This window comes from Serinus canaria, chromosome 9, assembly GCF_022539315.1.
Source record: "Serinus canaria isolate serCan28SL12 chromosome 9, serCan2020, whole genome shotgun sequence".
NCBI classification, from domain to species: domain Eukaryota; kingdom Metazoa; phylum Chordata; class Aves; order Passeriformes; family Fringillidae; genus Serinus; species Serinus canaria.
Genome location: NC_066323.1, coordinates 133,883 through 151,800, shown reverse-complemented (window position 1 = coordinate 151,800; position 17,918 = coordinate 133,883). Strand labels below are relative to the sequence as shown.

The following is a 17,918-nucleotide window of genomic DNA, read 5'->3' as shown; positions in this document are numbered from 1 at the left end:
TACATCACAAGATTTAGAGGGCAGTAGCAAACCACAAAGTGAGAGTGGATATCTGCAGAAGAAACCTGAATAAAATCTGAAAGGTTAGAGTATCTGCAGAGTGTGGCAGCACATGGTGGAGCTAACAATTGCTCTGCTGTGGCTCCAGCCACAGCTGCCTGTGGGCCAGTCTGTTTATAGCAGTGCTGGAATGGCTGAGAGGTAAGAATAGGACAGCAGGGTTTTTGTTCATACCAACTCCTCCACTTATGTTAACATCTGTTGCATTGTCCCTAGTTAAAAACCAGCAGTACCATAAGTCAGGGCAGTGTACAGAACATTTTTCCCATTAGTTTATTAGTGGAAGTGAATGAAAGCCAGATCCTGGACTAAAACACATGTATACTGAATTTTAGAGCAGGGTCTTTCTTGAGATTCAAAGGATTAGAAATAAAAGTCTATACCTAATGAAATGTCTGTTCTTGAAGGTACTTAATGTGCCCAGTAAGGGTATTTCCACAGACTTCAAAATCTGTCCCATTAAATACAGTCTGTATTTCATTCAGTTCTCTTCATATATATATATATATATATATATATATATGTGTGTGTGTGTAAAATATGAGGTTCTACTTTTTATGTAGGTTTATATGCAGTTCTTGGCATAGTGGTTCAGATATGTGATTGAATTTCCCTCTAGAAATAGTGTGTAAAAATCTACACAGTATCCATATTTATTTAATCCAGAAAACCTTCCATCAATTTGTCTTGGTGAGCTTTTTCTCCTTTTGATGGTTTTCAAAGGCACACTAAAGGTGACACTATTTTATTAAACATACATCTTGCAAGATTTAATCTAGAAACTGTGTGTATGGGCATGTAAATGCACTCAGAGGAATTAGACTGCAGTAACCTGCAGAGCACACTGCAGCCCCTGAATACTTCCCATGGCAGTTTGAAATCCATGTGGCTGTGGTTTCCAGTGCTGAAGGAGAACGCCTCTATTTTTGAATTGCTGTGGCCAAAGGCAGGGCCTTTGTGCTGCCCCGTGCTGGCAGCTGCTCAGCCCTGTGCCCCAGCTCACAGACACGAGGGGGGAGTGGGAGCTGGATCCAAACCACTCTGTGGCCCTCGTTCTGTGCCCTTGCAGAAAATGAAGACTGTGCATCTGTCTTTATCTGTCTTTTGCCTTAGCTTCTTTTTTTTTTTTTTTTTTCCTTTTGGTACTGTAGGAACTAAAAGAAGTTTTTCTTTTGAAGATATGCCACTTAAAAGAAAAGGCTTTGAGTATTTCAGGTCTGCACACTGGTCTGCACTTCCAATTACTAACACATGTGTTTTCCTTGTACTTCTTACGAAGAGGAGGAAAATGTGGTTTGTTTTGTACAGCTTGTTGCTTTGGTTTATAAACTTGTTACAGCAGTATTTGCTGGGAATTGTACAAAGGCAGTTACAAACATTTTATCAGGGCACAGAGTGGGTCTAAGTGATACCAAATCATGCCTGTGTTGGAGGCACACAAAAGCATATAGTGAAAGTTGGTTCAAGTTAGTAGTCATACTTTTAAAAAATCTGCTGTATTTTTCTGGCTTTTCTCTTACTGTGGTTTTATGTTGCCTATTTATGAGCTATAAGTGAGCACTTCATTAGTGCTAGTTTCACACTAACATTTAAAGCACTGCCTTTTTAAATGTTATAGAACAAAGGCATCGGGTGTTTTTTCCTTTGATGCATCTTGTCGAATTTACAAGAAAGCAATATATGCTAGGCAGATTTCTGTGTTCATTGGTACACCATGACTAAATTCAGTGACATTTCATGAATGAAAAGGAATATTTGTCACATAGATTGAAAACATGTTCTTGCAGCATAGATTTAGACTTGTTCAATTTGCTTTTCCTTAGCATTTTACCATCGTTGTTGTTCTAAGATGATTTGTAGATGTATATTTGTAGATGTAAGGAAATCACAGTATTAATAGGAATGTTTTCAGTGTATGTTTTGTTGTTGGAAGCAAAGGGAAAGTCATCGGTGTCAGACTAAAAACAAGTAGAAACAGTGTATTTCTTGCATCTTCAGAAACTTAGTTTACCGTGATGCTGATTCTGCAGAGACCCTCATTTTCTGTCTTTCTAAAAGAGTCTTTTCCAGCTGATTGGAAAGCCATTACCTATCTCTTGCCACTCAGTTATTGCAGTAGAATCCAGGGCCCCTTGTGGAAGGAGGGATTACTCCAAGTCCTTGTTTTAGGGGTCAGGCTGAGGTCCCTGAACAAGGAGTGACCCCTGTGCCTGGAGGAGGCGAGAGCAGCTGCCGTGCCCAGGCAGAGGTCGGGCTGCTGCCTCGGTCTGGGCTGCTCACGCCCTTCTGCCTTCATGGCACTGTCAAAAGATTACATGTGAGCATGATTTTGGACTACATGTGAGCACGATTTTGGACTACATGTGAGCATGATTTTGGACTACATGTGGCCAGATTTAGAGGAAAAATTAGGTCCTTACAGCAGTTTCTTTTGCAAGATCTTTTTAATTAAATGCTACTTGTTTTGTAGTCTTTCTCTATTCTACATTAAGCAACACTCAAAACCATTGTTATTTCCATCCTTCTCCTTTCAAAGTGTTTTAAACAGATTTCTTTTGTGATTGTACTCTTCATCCAGCGGGTAAACACAATCTGGTCTTCATTTAAATATTTTCCAAATTTAACAATTTGCAACTTATTTTGCCATAAAATAATGAACCTCTCTAATGGTATTTACGTTTTCTGTATGAGTTAGCTTCAATTTATATGTGAGTTCCTTTAAAAGCTCATACAAGAAGAGCATACTATCTGCAAAAACCTCAGAAGAGTCCTTGCCCGCCGTGGCACAGCTGGATGTGGGCTCTGGGCCCTGGAGCCAGTGGCGGGGCTGCCAGGCACAGTTACTCTGTCCCGTGTGAGTGACAGCAATGTGTCTTGAGCAGGGCCCAGAGTTTGCTGGTTTGAGGGTTTTGGGCACTGCCACTTTGTGAAAGGCTCTGAGTTTGTTGGGGTGTGGATAGGGGCTTTCAATTTCTCTAATGTGGTTAAAATTGGTGTTTGGTCCAAGTCAAGGTGCCAAAGCCCAGCTGGGTGGGGTGTCCCTGATGCTCCCTGCTGTCCCCTTCGCCTTTCTTCACAGTGGACACTCCAGCAGCAGCAATTACAGAAAGGTGTGCCTGGCTTTACTCCTTCTGGTACAAAAGAGAACTTGTGTGATTCATCAGGCTGTGCACAGAGATGGGATTGATGGGCAGAAAGGGTTTTAAATGCTGGAGTTACTTATGACCTGGCTGTCAGGGAGGGAGTGACAAGGTCTGGAACTCAGGAGCAAGCTGTGTTCATGTGGATCTTCTACTTGGAGCTGAGCCATCTTCTGTTACCCTCTCTGTTTCCTCCCTTGCATTGTATTATTTTCCAGGTAAGTTTGTACGAGATGGTCTTTCAAGGTCCCTGCTGACTGAGGCTGTTCTGCAGTGATGGTTGATAAATAATATCTGTTGGCTCAGATAAGGCTGCCTTCAGAAAATGTACCTGGATCACTTTTAATTCTGTAAACTGACATAGTAATTTATAAATATATATTCTCTTAGGTTCTGCCAAAATGAATTAATTAATATGCACATTTGCAGGGGAAAAACCTCATAAATAGTGTTACAGTTCCTGAGATTTTCAGCGTTCCTGTACTCCATATCTGGAGCAGATAGTATTACTTTATCTCTGTGCTACTGGTTTATCAGCTGTCTGCTAGTCACATCCTCAAGGAGGCTCGATAAGAACCTCGTTAGTGCACTCATTCAGGTGTGCTGACTGGAGGGACAGTTGCTGGGAGATCAGTGTTAATGTTGTGAGCTCACCAAGGTGGAGATGCCTGTTCTGAGGTAAGGACTTCCCTGGCTGAGTTTCCTCACACGGCTGAGGTCTTGCACAAGTTGTGGTTGTGTCCATCCCAGAACAGCTTAGCTGGGCAGGGGCCTTGCTGGGGTTGTAACCCAGGCTCTGCTGCAAGCAGGGTCAGTGCTGGGACCAGGAGCCTGGGGCTTTGTGCAGGTGTAGAAATCCTTTGTGACAGAGGAGAAGGTGCTGGTGCAGTTCTCACGTGGTCATCAGGAAGGAGACTGGCACCATGAAGAGAATGGAAGTTCTGTCATCAGCACTGAGTGGAGCAGGTTCAGAAGGTGTCCCACACCCACACCCACACCCACACCCACACCCACACCCACACCCACACCCACACCCACACCCATGCACACACACACTTAAGAATGGAGAAGAATTTCTGGCAGAGGGAGAAGGGGCCACATGTACTGCAGTTTGTTCTTGACATCTCCACTTTCACCTGACCAGATGAATATATGAAATACTGAATCAGATGAAATGAAATACCGACTATAAGAATAATAAGATGGCTCTTCTCTGGCAGAAGCTGGTAATATTGATCTTCATTTGATAGATCAACCAGTTCAGGCAGAAGACAGTGGAGAAGCTGGTGTTAATTTGTTTAGAGTCACTGTATGCACTGATCCTGAGAATTCAACCATGTTTACTTCTTGTATCGAAACTCCAGGTGGAGAACTGTTTAATTTTTGGTTTTCCTTTCTGAAGAAGAGAACCTTACCTCAGCAGGTACTCTGTCAGGACCTACAAGCAGGCGTGACCCAAGTGATACAAGCAGGATGGCTTTCACTATTAATTCACTGCTTCTCTAAGATGTAGGACATTGGCTATTACAGATTAGAATTTTTTATTGTGAAGAGCCTGTGACAATTGTTGTTTAATAGAAAATCATCCATGATTTAGCTTTCAGCTGTATTGGTAATGGTATTTCAAATGGGTCTGGACAACTGGGAGTTATAGCACTTTACCTCTGCTTTCATTTTTTTTAAGCAGCCAGGAAATCCAATCAATAAAACAATGCCAAAATCCTGTCTAGGAACAATAAACACATGAACCAAAGTTTCCATATCCTGCCATGATAAAAGAGGTGTAGCTACTATTGTTTAAGGATGATAAAAGGCAGTTTTGGTAACTATGTCAAAGCAGTCCCTGGAGATAAGACCACAGAAACTCCCAAAGTGTTCAAAACCAAATTAAATGGATTTTAATGTTCACTAATGTCCAGGATTTTTCAAGTGTTGGTTTGCCCTGGCTAGAAATGTGTGGCCCTGAGAGGAAAATGCTTTTCCCTGTCTGTAGTCCATACCCTCACACCACCTGCGTGGTGGAAAGGCTTCCTGTTCCAGATCCTTTTTAATTACTGGATATCCTGGAAGAAGCAAACACAATTCATTTGTGGTCAGTGTGAATAATGTTGGCACCTGCTTCTGCTGATTTCTTTCTGAGACCTGGAAGCATTACAGAGGACTTGCACCTTCATCTGTGGGAAGGAGTGTTTTGTGATGCAGCTCTCAAAAGAATGAGGGGATTTTGGTAGTTTGCAATTAAAATCTCTAACAAGTGATTTATCAGGCAGATCTCAAATGGAATAATTTATTTATGTTTAAGGACAGTGGTTAATAGGTCCAGAGTCTAATAGGAAGTAACTTCAGTATCAGGTAAATTAAATCAAAGGACATAAACCTTTAAACCAGCAACTGACCATCTAGTAAATCTGAAATGCTAAAGGTTGATGTGTTCAAGAGAGATGTTGGCATTTTTTCAAATTCTAGCAATTTTTAATTTTGACACAAAGAAGTTCCTGTTGGTGTAAGCATTTCCCCTCAGGGTTTGTAATCCAAACATTCACCAGTGCAAGAGTGGAAGGTTATTTCCATAGTTTCAAAGGAAATGAAATGTAAAAGCTGAAGACTGCATGAAGCAAAAGTAAAAATAATTTATTAATTATTTTAAATCTAATAGTCATCAGTAATTAATCATTAGCATTAAAGCTGTCTGTCTGCTCAAGCAGCTCCCATCATCATTTTTGTTACTGATTTATTGTTGAAAGTGCTTGCAGAGTAAATCTCCAATCTTTTAAATAACTTTCTGCTAAATCATAGCTTTGATGTTGCACCTGCAGGTTGTTTGTATTGTTTTTTTAAATCTTAAATCATTGAAGACAGGAAAGATTAGTTAAATGTGGATATCACAGGCCATAACAGTTGAAACTGTTGAGAAACTTCTATATAGCTATTTTCAGCTCAGAAGTCTGAATAAAGGAGTCTCTGTGCACTGGGATAGTGCAACTTTTTGCTTTAATACTTTACAGATTTTTGGAACAAAATGCAGCAGAACTGAAAAGCAGCATTTTTTGCTGACCTTGTTAGAAGGCTAATGCTTCTTTCTGGGAAATAAATGAAACAAGCAGTTCTTTGTTGGCTGAAGTGGAGTGAGAAAAGGAGGGGAGCCCAGTCTTTTTTTCTTTACAGTGTCATGACTAAGTCAGAACTGTAGTATGGCTGGCTTTTCAGTTTTTGGGGTTTTTTTTAACCTTTGTAGACATTTGTTTTTCATCAGACTGTGTTGCATGAGACCTGGCTTTGGCTAGTTCATCTGAGTTGGGGTCGGGGCTGCCTGTAAACACAGCAGAAAGACCTGACACTTAAATAATAAAAGGGGGTGCAATCAGTTCAATGGATATGTCAAAAATGATTGACACTTGCATGTTTTGGCTTCTGCAGCTTGCATGTCTCTTGTCCACAAAATAATCCTTGCCTAGTAAATATCCAGCAAAGTCATCCTCAGAAAGGTCTTCTACAGTGTAAGAAAACCTAATTCACTAGGATATCATTATTAATTTAAAGGCAAACAAAAGCAATAAAAGAATTCTTTTATTTTTCTTCTAACTGGAAAAAGAAAGCCACATAGGTCTAACTTGATGTAAACTAAATAATTGCAATTTCATGGACTGCAATGGAACTGTGGTTGCATAGTTCAGGCTTGGAACTCAGCTCCATGTTTTTACTTGCTTTCATTTGGGCTGGATAATTGCATAATGGCTGTTTATTGAAAGACTTACTTCATTTTGCAAAATAAATTAGGTTTTCCCCAGGAGAGCTGAATTTAAGGCCACCCTGAGTCTGTCTGCTGGAATGATGATACCTTGCTCCTCTCATGTTAGACCCAGTCTCCTTTACCACAGAGTGGTAGATTTGAGCTTTTGAATATTTCTTTCTTTGCAGAACTTTAGAAATGTTACATTGGAGTTCCAGACCCTGCCTAGTGAGTTGAAGCTTACAGAAGACCAATTTTTTTTCCTTTAGTTACATTTTAACCTCTCAAAGCCATCGGTACAAAGGCTCTGCAGAGCTCTGGCTGGGAGGAGCTGTCAGGGGTCCCTGGGGTGCCTGAGGGTGCCAGGGTCGGGGCTGTGTTGGGCAGTCCAGCTGGAATTCCAGGTGTTTCTTTTTTAATCCAGAACTCCAGGTTTTTCTTTTTTAATCCAGACTTCATTATGATCCTCATACCATTCAAATGCAAATTCAGAGCTGAAATATAAATTAAAGCAGGAATTACTAAAACCTCATAAATAGCACAAGAGATGTGCCGTGTGATTATGTCACAAGGAAGAGAGGTTTGTGGAATGTCCTTGTTTGTGAAGCTGCTCACAGGGGCTGACACAAGACTTTCCTTTCACTGGGCTTGTTCAAGCCCTTAGTGACAAGAGGTTACCAGCTGTACACCAGCCCACTTTTACTGCCCTGGTTCAGCTCTGCTTCAGATGAGCAGTCCCAGGAAAAGCACTTAGGTAAAATATTTTTCACAAACTAAGCTCAAGTACATACCACAAGGGTAATTTGTCCATGGCTGGGATTCTTTTTATTCTACCAGAGTATTTAAAATGCACTATTAATTTGAAGTCTAGACAGTGTCAGACCTATCAAGCATGCTTAAAAGTGTTCCAGATACAATATTTTTCCATTTTCCCTATGCATATCATTGTAACTCTACCATTAAGAAAAGCAACTTAGTTTATTCAATTTTTTTTCTTGTTTGAAAAACTGACACGGTGAAAATTGGTAAAGCAGTAAAAAGTCTTAGTCCTGTAATAACTGTATCATCACACTTTGCCACACGTCTTTAGCAGAGGCTGGTGTTCTGCCTGGGTGCTGGGGCTTGCCCAAGTGGGTAGAGTTCCTGGACAAAATCTACCTGACATTACCTATAAGGTTGCATATTAAATTGCATTAAGATCTAGCCCAGATCGGATAGAATTGGAATCAATGAATCATTTGGGTTGGAAAAGCCCTCAGAGATAATTGGGTCTGAGCACTGACCCAGCACTACCAAGGCCACCACTGACCCAAGTACTCAAGTGCTACAACCACACAGCTTTTAAATTCCTCAAGGGATGGATCACTGTCCTGCCAGAGCTGGACAAACCTTTTGGCTTTGAAAAAGAAACTTCTCCTAATCTCCAGTCTAAACCTCCCATTTGATGGCACACTGGCATCAATCTGGGCAGTACTCTCCAGAGCACCTGCTTCTGGAAGCAAGTTGCAAAGATGGTTTGGATCTGCCTGCATGCTTTCCACGAGGTCCTGAAGGATTTATTAGTGTGGGCTTTGCACCACCTACAGGTAGTAAAGCTGCCCTTAGATCCAGACTGGTCCTGGAGATAGCCCAGGACTAATTCTCACCTGGTCCATGCAGCGAGGCCCGATCTGCACCAGGAATAAATCTAACCTGGGTCCTGAACAAACCAGAGAGTTAAAAGGTTGAAAATTCACTGTGTTTCACTCCTGACTTGTCTGGAGGATTTCAATGCTGGATGCTATTCTTAGCACCATAAACAGGAAGAAATTTGTCTTGGTAAGTCAGGAGGGATACCTGCAGTCTGAGGTGACAGGGCATTCTATTAGCTTTGTGACACGTTGGCACCACAGTGACACACAGAGAGCTGCACAGACTTACAGTTTCTTTCATAGTGGTTCTATGAATAAAATTGTCCATCTCACAGAGAATTCTGCTCTGATTTATAGTTTCTGAATTTGATCAGAAAAGATGATGCTGATATAAGAATCATTAACAATCTAAGCAGTATTAACTTGCTCAGCAACAGCCTTCTGTCAGCAAGTAAAGGGGTTTCCCTGGGTATAACTCAGGTTTGCTTACTAAAGGTCCCGTTTCTAACCCTGCCATCCCCTGTCAGCCTTGAGAATACCCGACCGAAGGTGGGGGACCGATGGGTCATTTCCTAACAGAAAAGGTTTCAGTTGTTAGTTGGAAATTACTTCCAGTAATAATTTATTTAAATCTGTCGATAAAGAAAATGTTAAGTTGAAATATTTTACAAGGTTACTGCCTATTGTAGGCACACATTTTTAGGAATTTTAAATTTAAAAAAATGTTACTTACTAGTTCATTAGGTAAATATTTGAACGTACGAGGATAAATATTATTATATTGTAAGTATTTCTGTTTGATAGACTCAGAACATGCAAAATCATTTATTGAGCAATTGCCAGTGCAGACCCTGCCAGCCGGGGCGGTTCTCTCAGTGATGTGAAGTGCAGCAGCTCCAGCCCTGCTGTGCTGGGCTGCCCGGTGCCACCAGCTCTTGTCGCCCGCAGTGCTGAGCGCCGCCCCGCCGCCCGCGCTGCTCGCCCTGCCCTCCGCGCTGGCCTCGCAGCAGCAGCAGCAGCAGCAGCAGCAGCACAAACTGCGGCTCCAGAGGATCCAGATGGAGAGGGAGCGGATTCGCATGCGTCAGGAGGAGTTACTGCGACAGGTAACGCCAAAGATGCTCTTGGTTTGTTCGAGAGCTTGCAGTTCAATGCTTCGTTTTTAACAAGTACACTTAGTAGCTCTGTTCCTTTATGTCAAGGCTAACTATGGTTTTCCAGAAGGGTAATAAAAACCTAATATAAACAGATAATTTCTTTTTTTTTTTTTTTCCTCAGCACTGAACAGAACACAGGATGGCCATCGGTCAGAAGTTACTGACCTGGCATCTTTCTTAACAGTCTTTCTTAATAGTCATGTAAGGGCCAAGTTTTGTTCTGTGTCTGTCTGTAAGCAGCTGGGGCAACACTGATTCGTGTGCAGTTTAACTTGGTTTGCATAGGAGACCATGCTCATACTTCACTGAAGATAAAGGAGTTGATCTTGACTCCAATCTACACTCTCTTAATTTGCACCCTTTGCCTTTTAGTTAAAATAAAATTACATTCACATCTTACATCAATACCTCTGATCTAAAGACCTTTCACAGTTGGTCATTTGTGGATGTTTTGCTTATTGTTTGATTTCTTAAGTTTCAGCTCTATATAATGACTCATACTGTACAAAATAGATATGTAATTTCCTTTATACTGCCTTAAGAAAACAAATTTTCCAGAATTGTGCTTCATCTGTTAGAGACAAGTCCACTAGTGGTGTTGTGCTTGTATGGCATATTGATCAGATTCCTTAGTGGAAAAAAAAAGATAATCTGTTTCTCTCAGAAACAGCATGAAAGAAGTATGCTTTATCAAGAAACATATCATTATTTGTGACCTTGCAAATTCTGCAGTTACCAGTTCTAAGTACCTCTAAAAACAGCAACTTTCACAAGATGAAAGTGGCAGTCTCTGACATGGGCAGTGGTTTTTTTGTGCGTCTTCTCCTTTCCCATGAAGAGCTCACGGCAGGGATGGGTGTGAGAAGAGAGTGAGGGTATTTGTTACAAGCTTCGCCATGATTGTCATCATGCTAACAACATGTTTAGTTATTTTTACTCTCTTTGGCTCTATTCTTTATTCAAGGTGAGCAAATCAGGCTTCAGAACAGTTGTGCCAATAACACAAGGGGGGTTTTCCTGCTTTGTTGGCTTTGACACCAATACCTCCACAGCCCTCTGCAGCTGTGCCATACTCAGCCAAGGCTTCCCCTTACTGTGCCCAGTGCCACCCTGCCCTTGTGGTGTTTGTTGAAGCTCCACATTGCATGAAGCAGGAGAGTGTCACTTTGCATTCCTGAAGTTCTACAACTGGTGTAACTCTTAGGGAGGAAAGCAAGATGCAAAATCTCTTCTTCGTAACAGAGTGTTGTGAACTTCCTTCCAGTAACCTCAGAATCCTGAATCCTGGCAGCTGAGGGTGCAGTTATCCTCTTGGGTCATCAGTGTCCGAGTACAGTTACTCTTGCCCTGACCCTGCCCTGCTGTTTTTGCTTTTCTAGTGTAACCTGTCTAAGGGAAAAATGCTGAGTAAGGGTGTATGCTGCTGCTGGCAGCTGTGGGGAGGTGCAGAGCCTTGAGTGAGAGGGAGAGGATTCTTTGGAGGGTCACAAACCTTTCAGCCCAGTAGCAGCTGCTAGCTCCCCACAGCCATTCCTGGCAGCAGCTGCTGGGGTGGAGCAGCATGCCCAGCCAGGAAGAGGTCATAGCTCTGGAAGCTCTTGGCTCAGGGAATTTCTCTCCTTCTTTGTCCTCCTCTTCATGTAGCTGCTAAAACCCCAGAACTGTAGATTGATTACATGCCAGAAGGGCAGCATTTCAGAAAACCAGTATGATAGCATCTATTTAAAGGTTTCCTTACTTAGTTTTATCATTCTATAAGGAGTTAATGTTCTTTTATACTAATTTGGTTTTGCCAGCTTTCCAAAGGAAAAGAGAGAATCTGCTTACTACTAAAGAGCTTCTAGTTTTCTACTAGGATTTAAATGAAATATTTACTTTGCTTGTTTCATTAAAAAAGTAAGTTGAGTTAATTATGATAAAATTAGATACAGCTTTATTATTTTAAGGTCTTAGGATTTTTGTTGGGAACATCCAGTTGGAGTCAGACAACCTCTATATAGAACTCTGTACCACTAGATGTCATGTGTGTTTCACAGAGATAATGCTGGAAGAATTTGTCTTTCAGGAAGGGTTGCAAAATAAGTTTCCTTTGGCTCTGATTGCCATCCTGCAGATAGTAGACATGAGACAGGTCATTGTGCAAATGCTTATTATTAGGCAGAGTGTTCATTCTAAAGACTACTGAATCACAGTCTTGGTTCCAGTGGTTTTCTTGTAGCATGTTAAGTACTTTGTGGTAGCTGAATTACAGGCCTGGCTTCCACCCCTGGTGGAACTGACAGCTAAATTCTGTGGTGCTTTAGGCCAGCACAGGTGGACATGAGAGACACTGTCTGTCTACATCATGGTTTTATTCATATCAGTGTAAACAAACACTCCTTAGGGACATCACTCAGAGTTACTTTCCTTCAGTGAGCACGTTATGTGTTCCTTGTGTGTTGTTACAGGACTGCAGTATTTCTGAGCTATGGAATAACCTTTCCCTGGTATTTCTTTGTCTTTTCAGGAGGCTGCTCTTTGCAGACAACTTCCTATGGACCCAGAAAACATGGTCCCAGTTCAGACAGCTGTGAACACCCCTGCCATGACACAGGACATGAGGCCTATTACAAATAATGGATCTGATCCTTTCTTGAACAGGCAAGTTCATTTTTCTTCATTAGGCAACTGCTTCTGTTGCCTTCTCTAGGCTGTTACAGGTGTCTCTCTAAATGAGTCCCTATGTCATCTTCTTTTTTTACTTACTGTAAACAGGCGGGCTGAGTGGCTGGCCTGAAATTCAAGAAGGAATCTTTTAAAAAAGAAGGAATCTTTTATGCTTCAAGAAGGAATCTTTTAAAAAAAGCAATAAATTGTAACAGGTGGTTTTAATTCTATTGTTAGTGTGTGTAGAAGACCAGGTAGAACAGGTATGTTACCCAAGTGTAAATACACACAACCTTTTAGGCTGTCAGAACTGATTTCAGCTAGAGAGTTATATATGCATGTGTGTATTTCAAAATTTAAGTGTGACCTCGTTTAAATTACTTTGCTGTTTGGGCTGATGTGGCCCAAATATTATATTGGCTGATCAGTGGCCAGCAGTTACAGGATGAGGCTTAATGACTCAGTATCTATTTCTGATATGTGACCTCCTGTGTTCTCTTCTAACCTGTGCTCAGGAGCTGTGTCTGTCAGAGCATCTTTACTGAGTGTTTTCCATGTCTCCATTTGTAGTGGGCCATACCACTCCAGGGAGCAGAGCACAGACAGTGGCTTGGGATTGGGATGCTACAGTATACCAACAACACCTGAAGATTTCCTCAGCAACGTAGATGAGATGGATACAGGTAGAATACTCAGATTTAGCTTAAAGTATAATCCATGTATTATGGCCTGTAATGTTTTATAATTGCATAACTGAATGATAATCTCCAGCTTTCCTAATCAAGAGAACAGACTGACATTGTGGGAGAAAGTGCCTAGAAGGTGCTTAGTGCCCAGAAGGTTCTCAGCTTTAACTTAGATCCAGATTCTGTCCTTTTACCTCAGACTGATATTAACCAGAATAAATAAAACCTGAGAAATGCAAGCCTTTATTTCTATTTTCGTGCTATTGTCCATGGTAGGGGGACTAAAAAGCTTGGTATGGGTTACATGTACACATCAATACATTTTCTGACTCTGGGAAATCAGTCTTGCTTGTTAGTCTCTTACACTGGCAAAGTTGCATTTGCCTTCAAACAGAATGTATTTAGCTAACTTACATTTTGATACATATTTATTTTATGTTAGTGTCCTCATGGTCTTTAAAATACTGAAATAATTTCCTAGGAACACCCCTAGGAAATCAAGGGTTTTTTCAGGGAGTGAAATTCTCAGCACTTCCTCACCTAAACTTCCTTTTGAAGTAATTAGAAATTCAGTATTATGCAGAGAATGAAAGATTTATCTATTAAAGGTTTTCATGCTTGTTCTTATTAATTTATGGAGGGAAAAAAAGAGTAATATTACAGCTCTAAATTGCTGTAAAGCAGTTTTTTCAGTTATTTCCTACAGGCAGCATTGCCCCCAGGGCAGGGATCGGGATGGAGATGTACGTGAGGGTTCTTTGCTGCTTCCCAGGCAGACCAGGAAACAAACTTGAAACTGCTGAGCTTCCTGCGTGGCAGACCAGAGCTGGATGCTTTGAGCGCTGCTGGGAAGGACCTTTTGTGCTTTTGAGCTCAAAGCAAGGATGTGAAATGTATTCTTAGGAGGATATGTGCTCTATACCTAAATGCAGTTTTGAGATAACATTGGTGTTGAGTAGGAGTGCTCCCAACTGCTCATGGGAAAGGGGGAATGCATTTTTATGTAATTCTGTTGTTTTAAATTACCCACAATAAGACCTTGGTACTTCAAAAGTTCTTCTTTACTTTTCCCAGGAGAAGCTATGGCACAGACAGCCATGAGCATGAACGCCCAGCAAACGCGTTTCCCCGATTTCCTCGACTGCCTTCCCGGGACAAACGTCGACCTTGGCACTCTGGAGTCAGAAGACTTGATCCCAATTCTCAACGACGTGGAGTCAGTGCTTAACAAAAACGAGCCCTTCCTTACCTGGCTGTAATCAGGCAGTGCTCGTTGGGCCTGCAGTGCAATTCAGATTTCTTTTTCCTCTTGGGGTAGGCATAGAATATCTGAATATCCTCAAGAGATACAACATCCTGCCCTAGTGACTTCTGTTACATCATCTTTGTGGTCAGTTTAATATCTGCCTGAATTTGAGTGATACTAATTTAAGTATGAAATACATTTATATATATATATAAAATACATACATGGATATATATTTCTTTAAAAAAACCCATACCACTTTACACAACTGTGTAGTTTTTTACCTTCCCAAACCAGGCAGAAACGCTTCACTTTCAGGACAGAAAGTTGCTGATGTTTGTGCATATCCCTGACTGATCTCCTGGGTACTGATGGACATCGCAGACCCTTTGTGGATCAGGAAAGCTAACTCCTAGGTCACTTGGTTCAAAAGAAGTGCAAAGCATCAGGGAATGAGAGCATTTTTATTATTATCTTTATGACAATACTATGAGAAGCTTTTTTATATCAACTTACTTAAGCCTTAAAAAGCTTTTTTAGTTCTTAGTGACTAACTGTTCTATATAGAATGCAGTTCAAATATGATCCATATCAAGCATAATAATTCCCATTATATATTTGTGAAGGCACAAACAATACTATAGCAGTTTCTTTTTTTCAGTAAATTACTGTATAGTTTTCAGAAAATAATTACTTCTAGTCTCAAAGTACCAGCATTGTTTAGCAACATTTTTACACTACAATATTGTTACAAAATAAACCAGGCTGGTACTGACTGTTGCCTTTTAAAAACAAAGAAATGTATTATAAACAAGCATTTTTTAAAAATTCCTAGATTTTTTAGTTTATTATATTAAGCACTACAGTTTTGTAACTTAACACATGAACAAGCAATTTTTTATGTATATAAAATCTGTGGCACGTATCTTAAGTGCAAAAATATTCTTTTAAAATCAGTTCTGGAAAATGTGGCACAACTTGTTAACGTCACACATAGAGGGAGAAAAGCTTCCTCAAACTGTTTTCAGTGATGTCTTTACTGACAGTGTAAAAATACATGTAGTTCTATACATGAAAAAGAACCAGGAACTTTATCAGGGCACTGCTAAAGCAGCATTGGGACTCACCTGGTAAAGCTGCTGAGTTTTTATGTCTTTCACTTCCCATAACTGCTGCACAGGACACGAGGCATGTGCTGTGTGGTTTTGCCTGTTATAAATCCTACAAACTTCCTTGTCAGAGGTTTGGGACTGAGAAGACATCAAGAGCATTAAGTCTGCAGTTCCCCTGAAATGCAAATGAAGTCCTGAATATTCTTAAATGTTTTAAAATTATCTTATTTATAATTAATGGATATAAGCATTTTGTATTGAAGAATAGGTAATTTTATGAGAGGCATTATAACTTTTCTCTAAGCTTAATCCAGGCTATGTAAAGAGAAGAAGAGATGTAGCACTAAGTGTAAATGTGTGTTTGCCAGGTCTGATAACACTTATCAAGATCTTACTGATGCATCAGAATATTGACCCTTAAAGACCTTTTTCCATCTGGTTGGGTGAAGGTAGGTGAAAAGGTCAGCGCTGAAGTGGTGGGAATACAGAGTAGATTTGGAAGATGAATGATGAGGTAATAAATGTAGATCCTTGCTGGGAAGGATGGCTGCAGACAGGGATGCATAGCAAATGAATCTCCGCTGTTCAGTGAAAAACATCAGAAAAGCACTCAATAAAGTAAAGTGTCTGTGAGGAACTTCCAAGTGTACATGGTGTCACAGGATGGAAAATAAAAAGCACACACATCTGAAATTTTGAAAAATGAGATATTGGGCAAAGACCTACAGCTGTGAGGTTTTACAACATAGCAAAAAGTAGCTTTTTTAAAATGTTCTCGTTTTGTTTTTTTTTTTTAATAGAAAAAGAGATGCAACAGCAGAGTTGTGTCTGCACAGAATTTAATCACTGAATGGGCATTGTGTTTCTTTTATTCTTTTGGGGTGTTATTAGTTGTTGGTTTTTTTTTTTTATTCTTGCTAGTTTTGCTAACTGTTGAGATAGCATAAACTTCTTTTCAATAAACAGGGGACCGGGCAGGGCTGACCAATATTACTGTAATTAGTTTTAATCTCCCTCTTTAAGGATTTCTTCAGGTTGTCAGCCTAAATGAAAAGCAGATGGTCCTAAGGCTTTGTTGTTTAGTACCATGACTGATGTTGGTAAGGAACTGGAGATTTTCTGGCCGTGTCACCAGCGCTGCTCCTGTGGCATCAGGAGTGACACCACTGGTGCTGGAAGGATCCCCAGCAGCTGCAGACCCATGCACTGCTGTCACCAGGTGGTCGTGCTGTCAGCAGCTTACCTTGAGAGAATGCAGTTTGTTCATCTGCTGGCAGCTCTGCACCACTGGACGTGTGAGTTTGTCATAGCAGAAGATGTTCTGAGCAGGTTGGCAGCTCTGTCAGGTGGCTGGTGCTGATTCCTGCCCAGCCACGTTCTGTGTAGGGGGAAAACTAATGCAACTTTCTAGTGAAATCACAGCAAGTGTTTATCAGAACTGTGAACTGCAAGCTTGATTCCTTTTTTATTTGTATTTCTGGTGGTTGAGTGCCTTGGTGCAAAGACCTTAAAAGGATAAAGCAATCATAAACTGTGTTTCTCTGTCACTTCCATAGTGAACCAGCAGCAGATCTTAAACAGGAAGGTACTGTGTGGAGCAGCACTTTGGGCAGAAACAGCTGCCAGAACCTTAGGTTAGATCTTTACTCAGTCATGAAACAAATCTTGGTTAAATTAAAAGTGATTCTTCACACTGTCAGCTTTTAATTTTTGTTACGGAGATAACGTACCCGATGAAGTGCAATGACAATAAAATCTTTTTTTTCAAAGTTATCTTAAAAAAAGTGTCTGGCTTTAAACAGGCTTATGGCAGAATTTTTCAGTATTCAAGGCATATGTAATATGAAAGTAAATTTATTGTTGACAGTATTTCACTGTACTATTTCAGGTTTTGAGCATTTACTGTACTAAATTGTACATTGTCTATTGTAGTCTAAATACAACCAAAGTGCCAGCTGGAAAGTTTTGCTGTGACCATCCCTGAGGGGGCATATGTAAGTCTTGGTGATAGAGAAGTAATGGGCCATGGTTAATTACAGTTTGTATTCTGGTAATACTGTTAGAATGTAACTTGGGCAGGGATTGGGTTTGACTTTTTGTCAACAAATGCTGTTTGGGGGAAGGGAAGGATTTAAATCTCAATTTTAATTACAGAATAATGTGGGTGATTGTCCAAATAAACTTGTTTCCTAATACATACATCCATGTACATGCTACTTCTTTAACTATTTTATTTACTTTTTTTTTATAGGAGTTGTGTGAGCATTTCTTTTTACTTTTTAGTACCTTGCAATAGATTGTACTAGAGGCAATGAGATCAAACTGTTGTATCCTGGGTTTGATTATGTTTTGGGGTTTTTTTTTAATTATTCCTTTGATCTTTTACATAAAAAAATACAAATGAACTTAAAAGATTTTGGATGCATATTGGTTTTTTAAAATAATTTCTTTAGAGGAGGGGGTGGATTTGAGGGTTTTAGTATGGGCTTTCCAGGGAACTGTAAAACACT

General features: G+C 40.4%; 1 protein-coding gene across 1 annotated transcript in view; it reads left to right on the top strand.

Moving 5' to 3' along the window:
• WWTR1 (WW domain containing transcription regulator 1) overlaps positions 1–17,822 on the top strand; it is a 41,566-nt gene extending 23,744 nt beyond the window's left edge. The window contains exons 3-6 of the mRNA XM_030227109.2: positions 9,510–9,667; positions 12,225–12,358; positions 12,935–13,047; positions 14,125–17,822. Of these exons, the coding sequence (XP_030082969.1) occupies positions 9,510–9,667; positions 12,225–12,358; positions 12,935–13,047; positions 14,125–14,309 (590 nt within the window). The 3' untranslated portion in view covers positions 14,310–17,822. The remainder of the gene's footprint in view (positions 1–9,509; positions 9,668–12,224; positions 12,359–12,934; positions 13,048–14,124) is intronic.
• Positions 17,823–17,918: the final 96 nt, after the last annotated feature.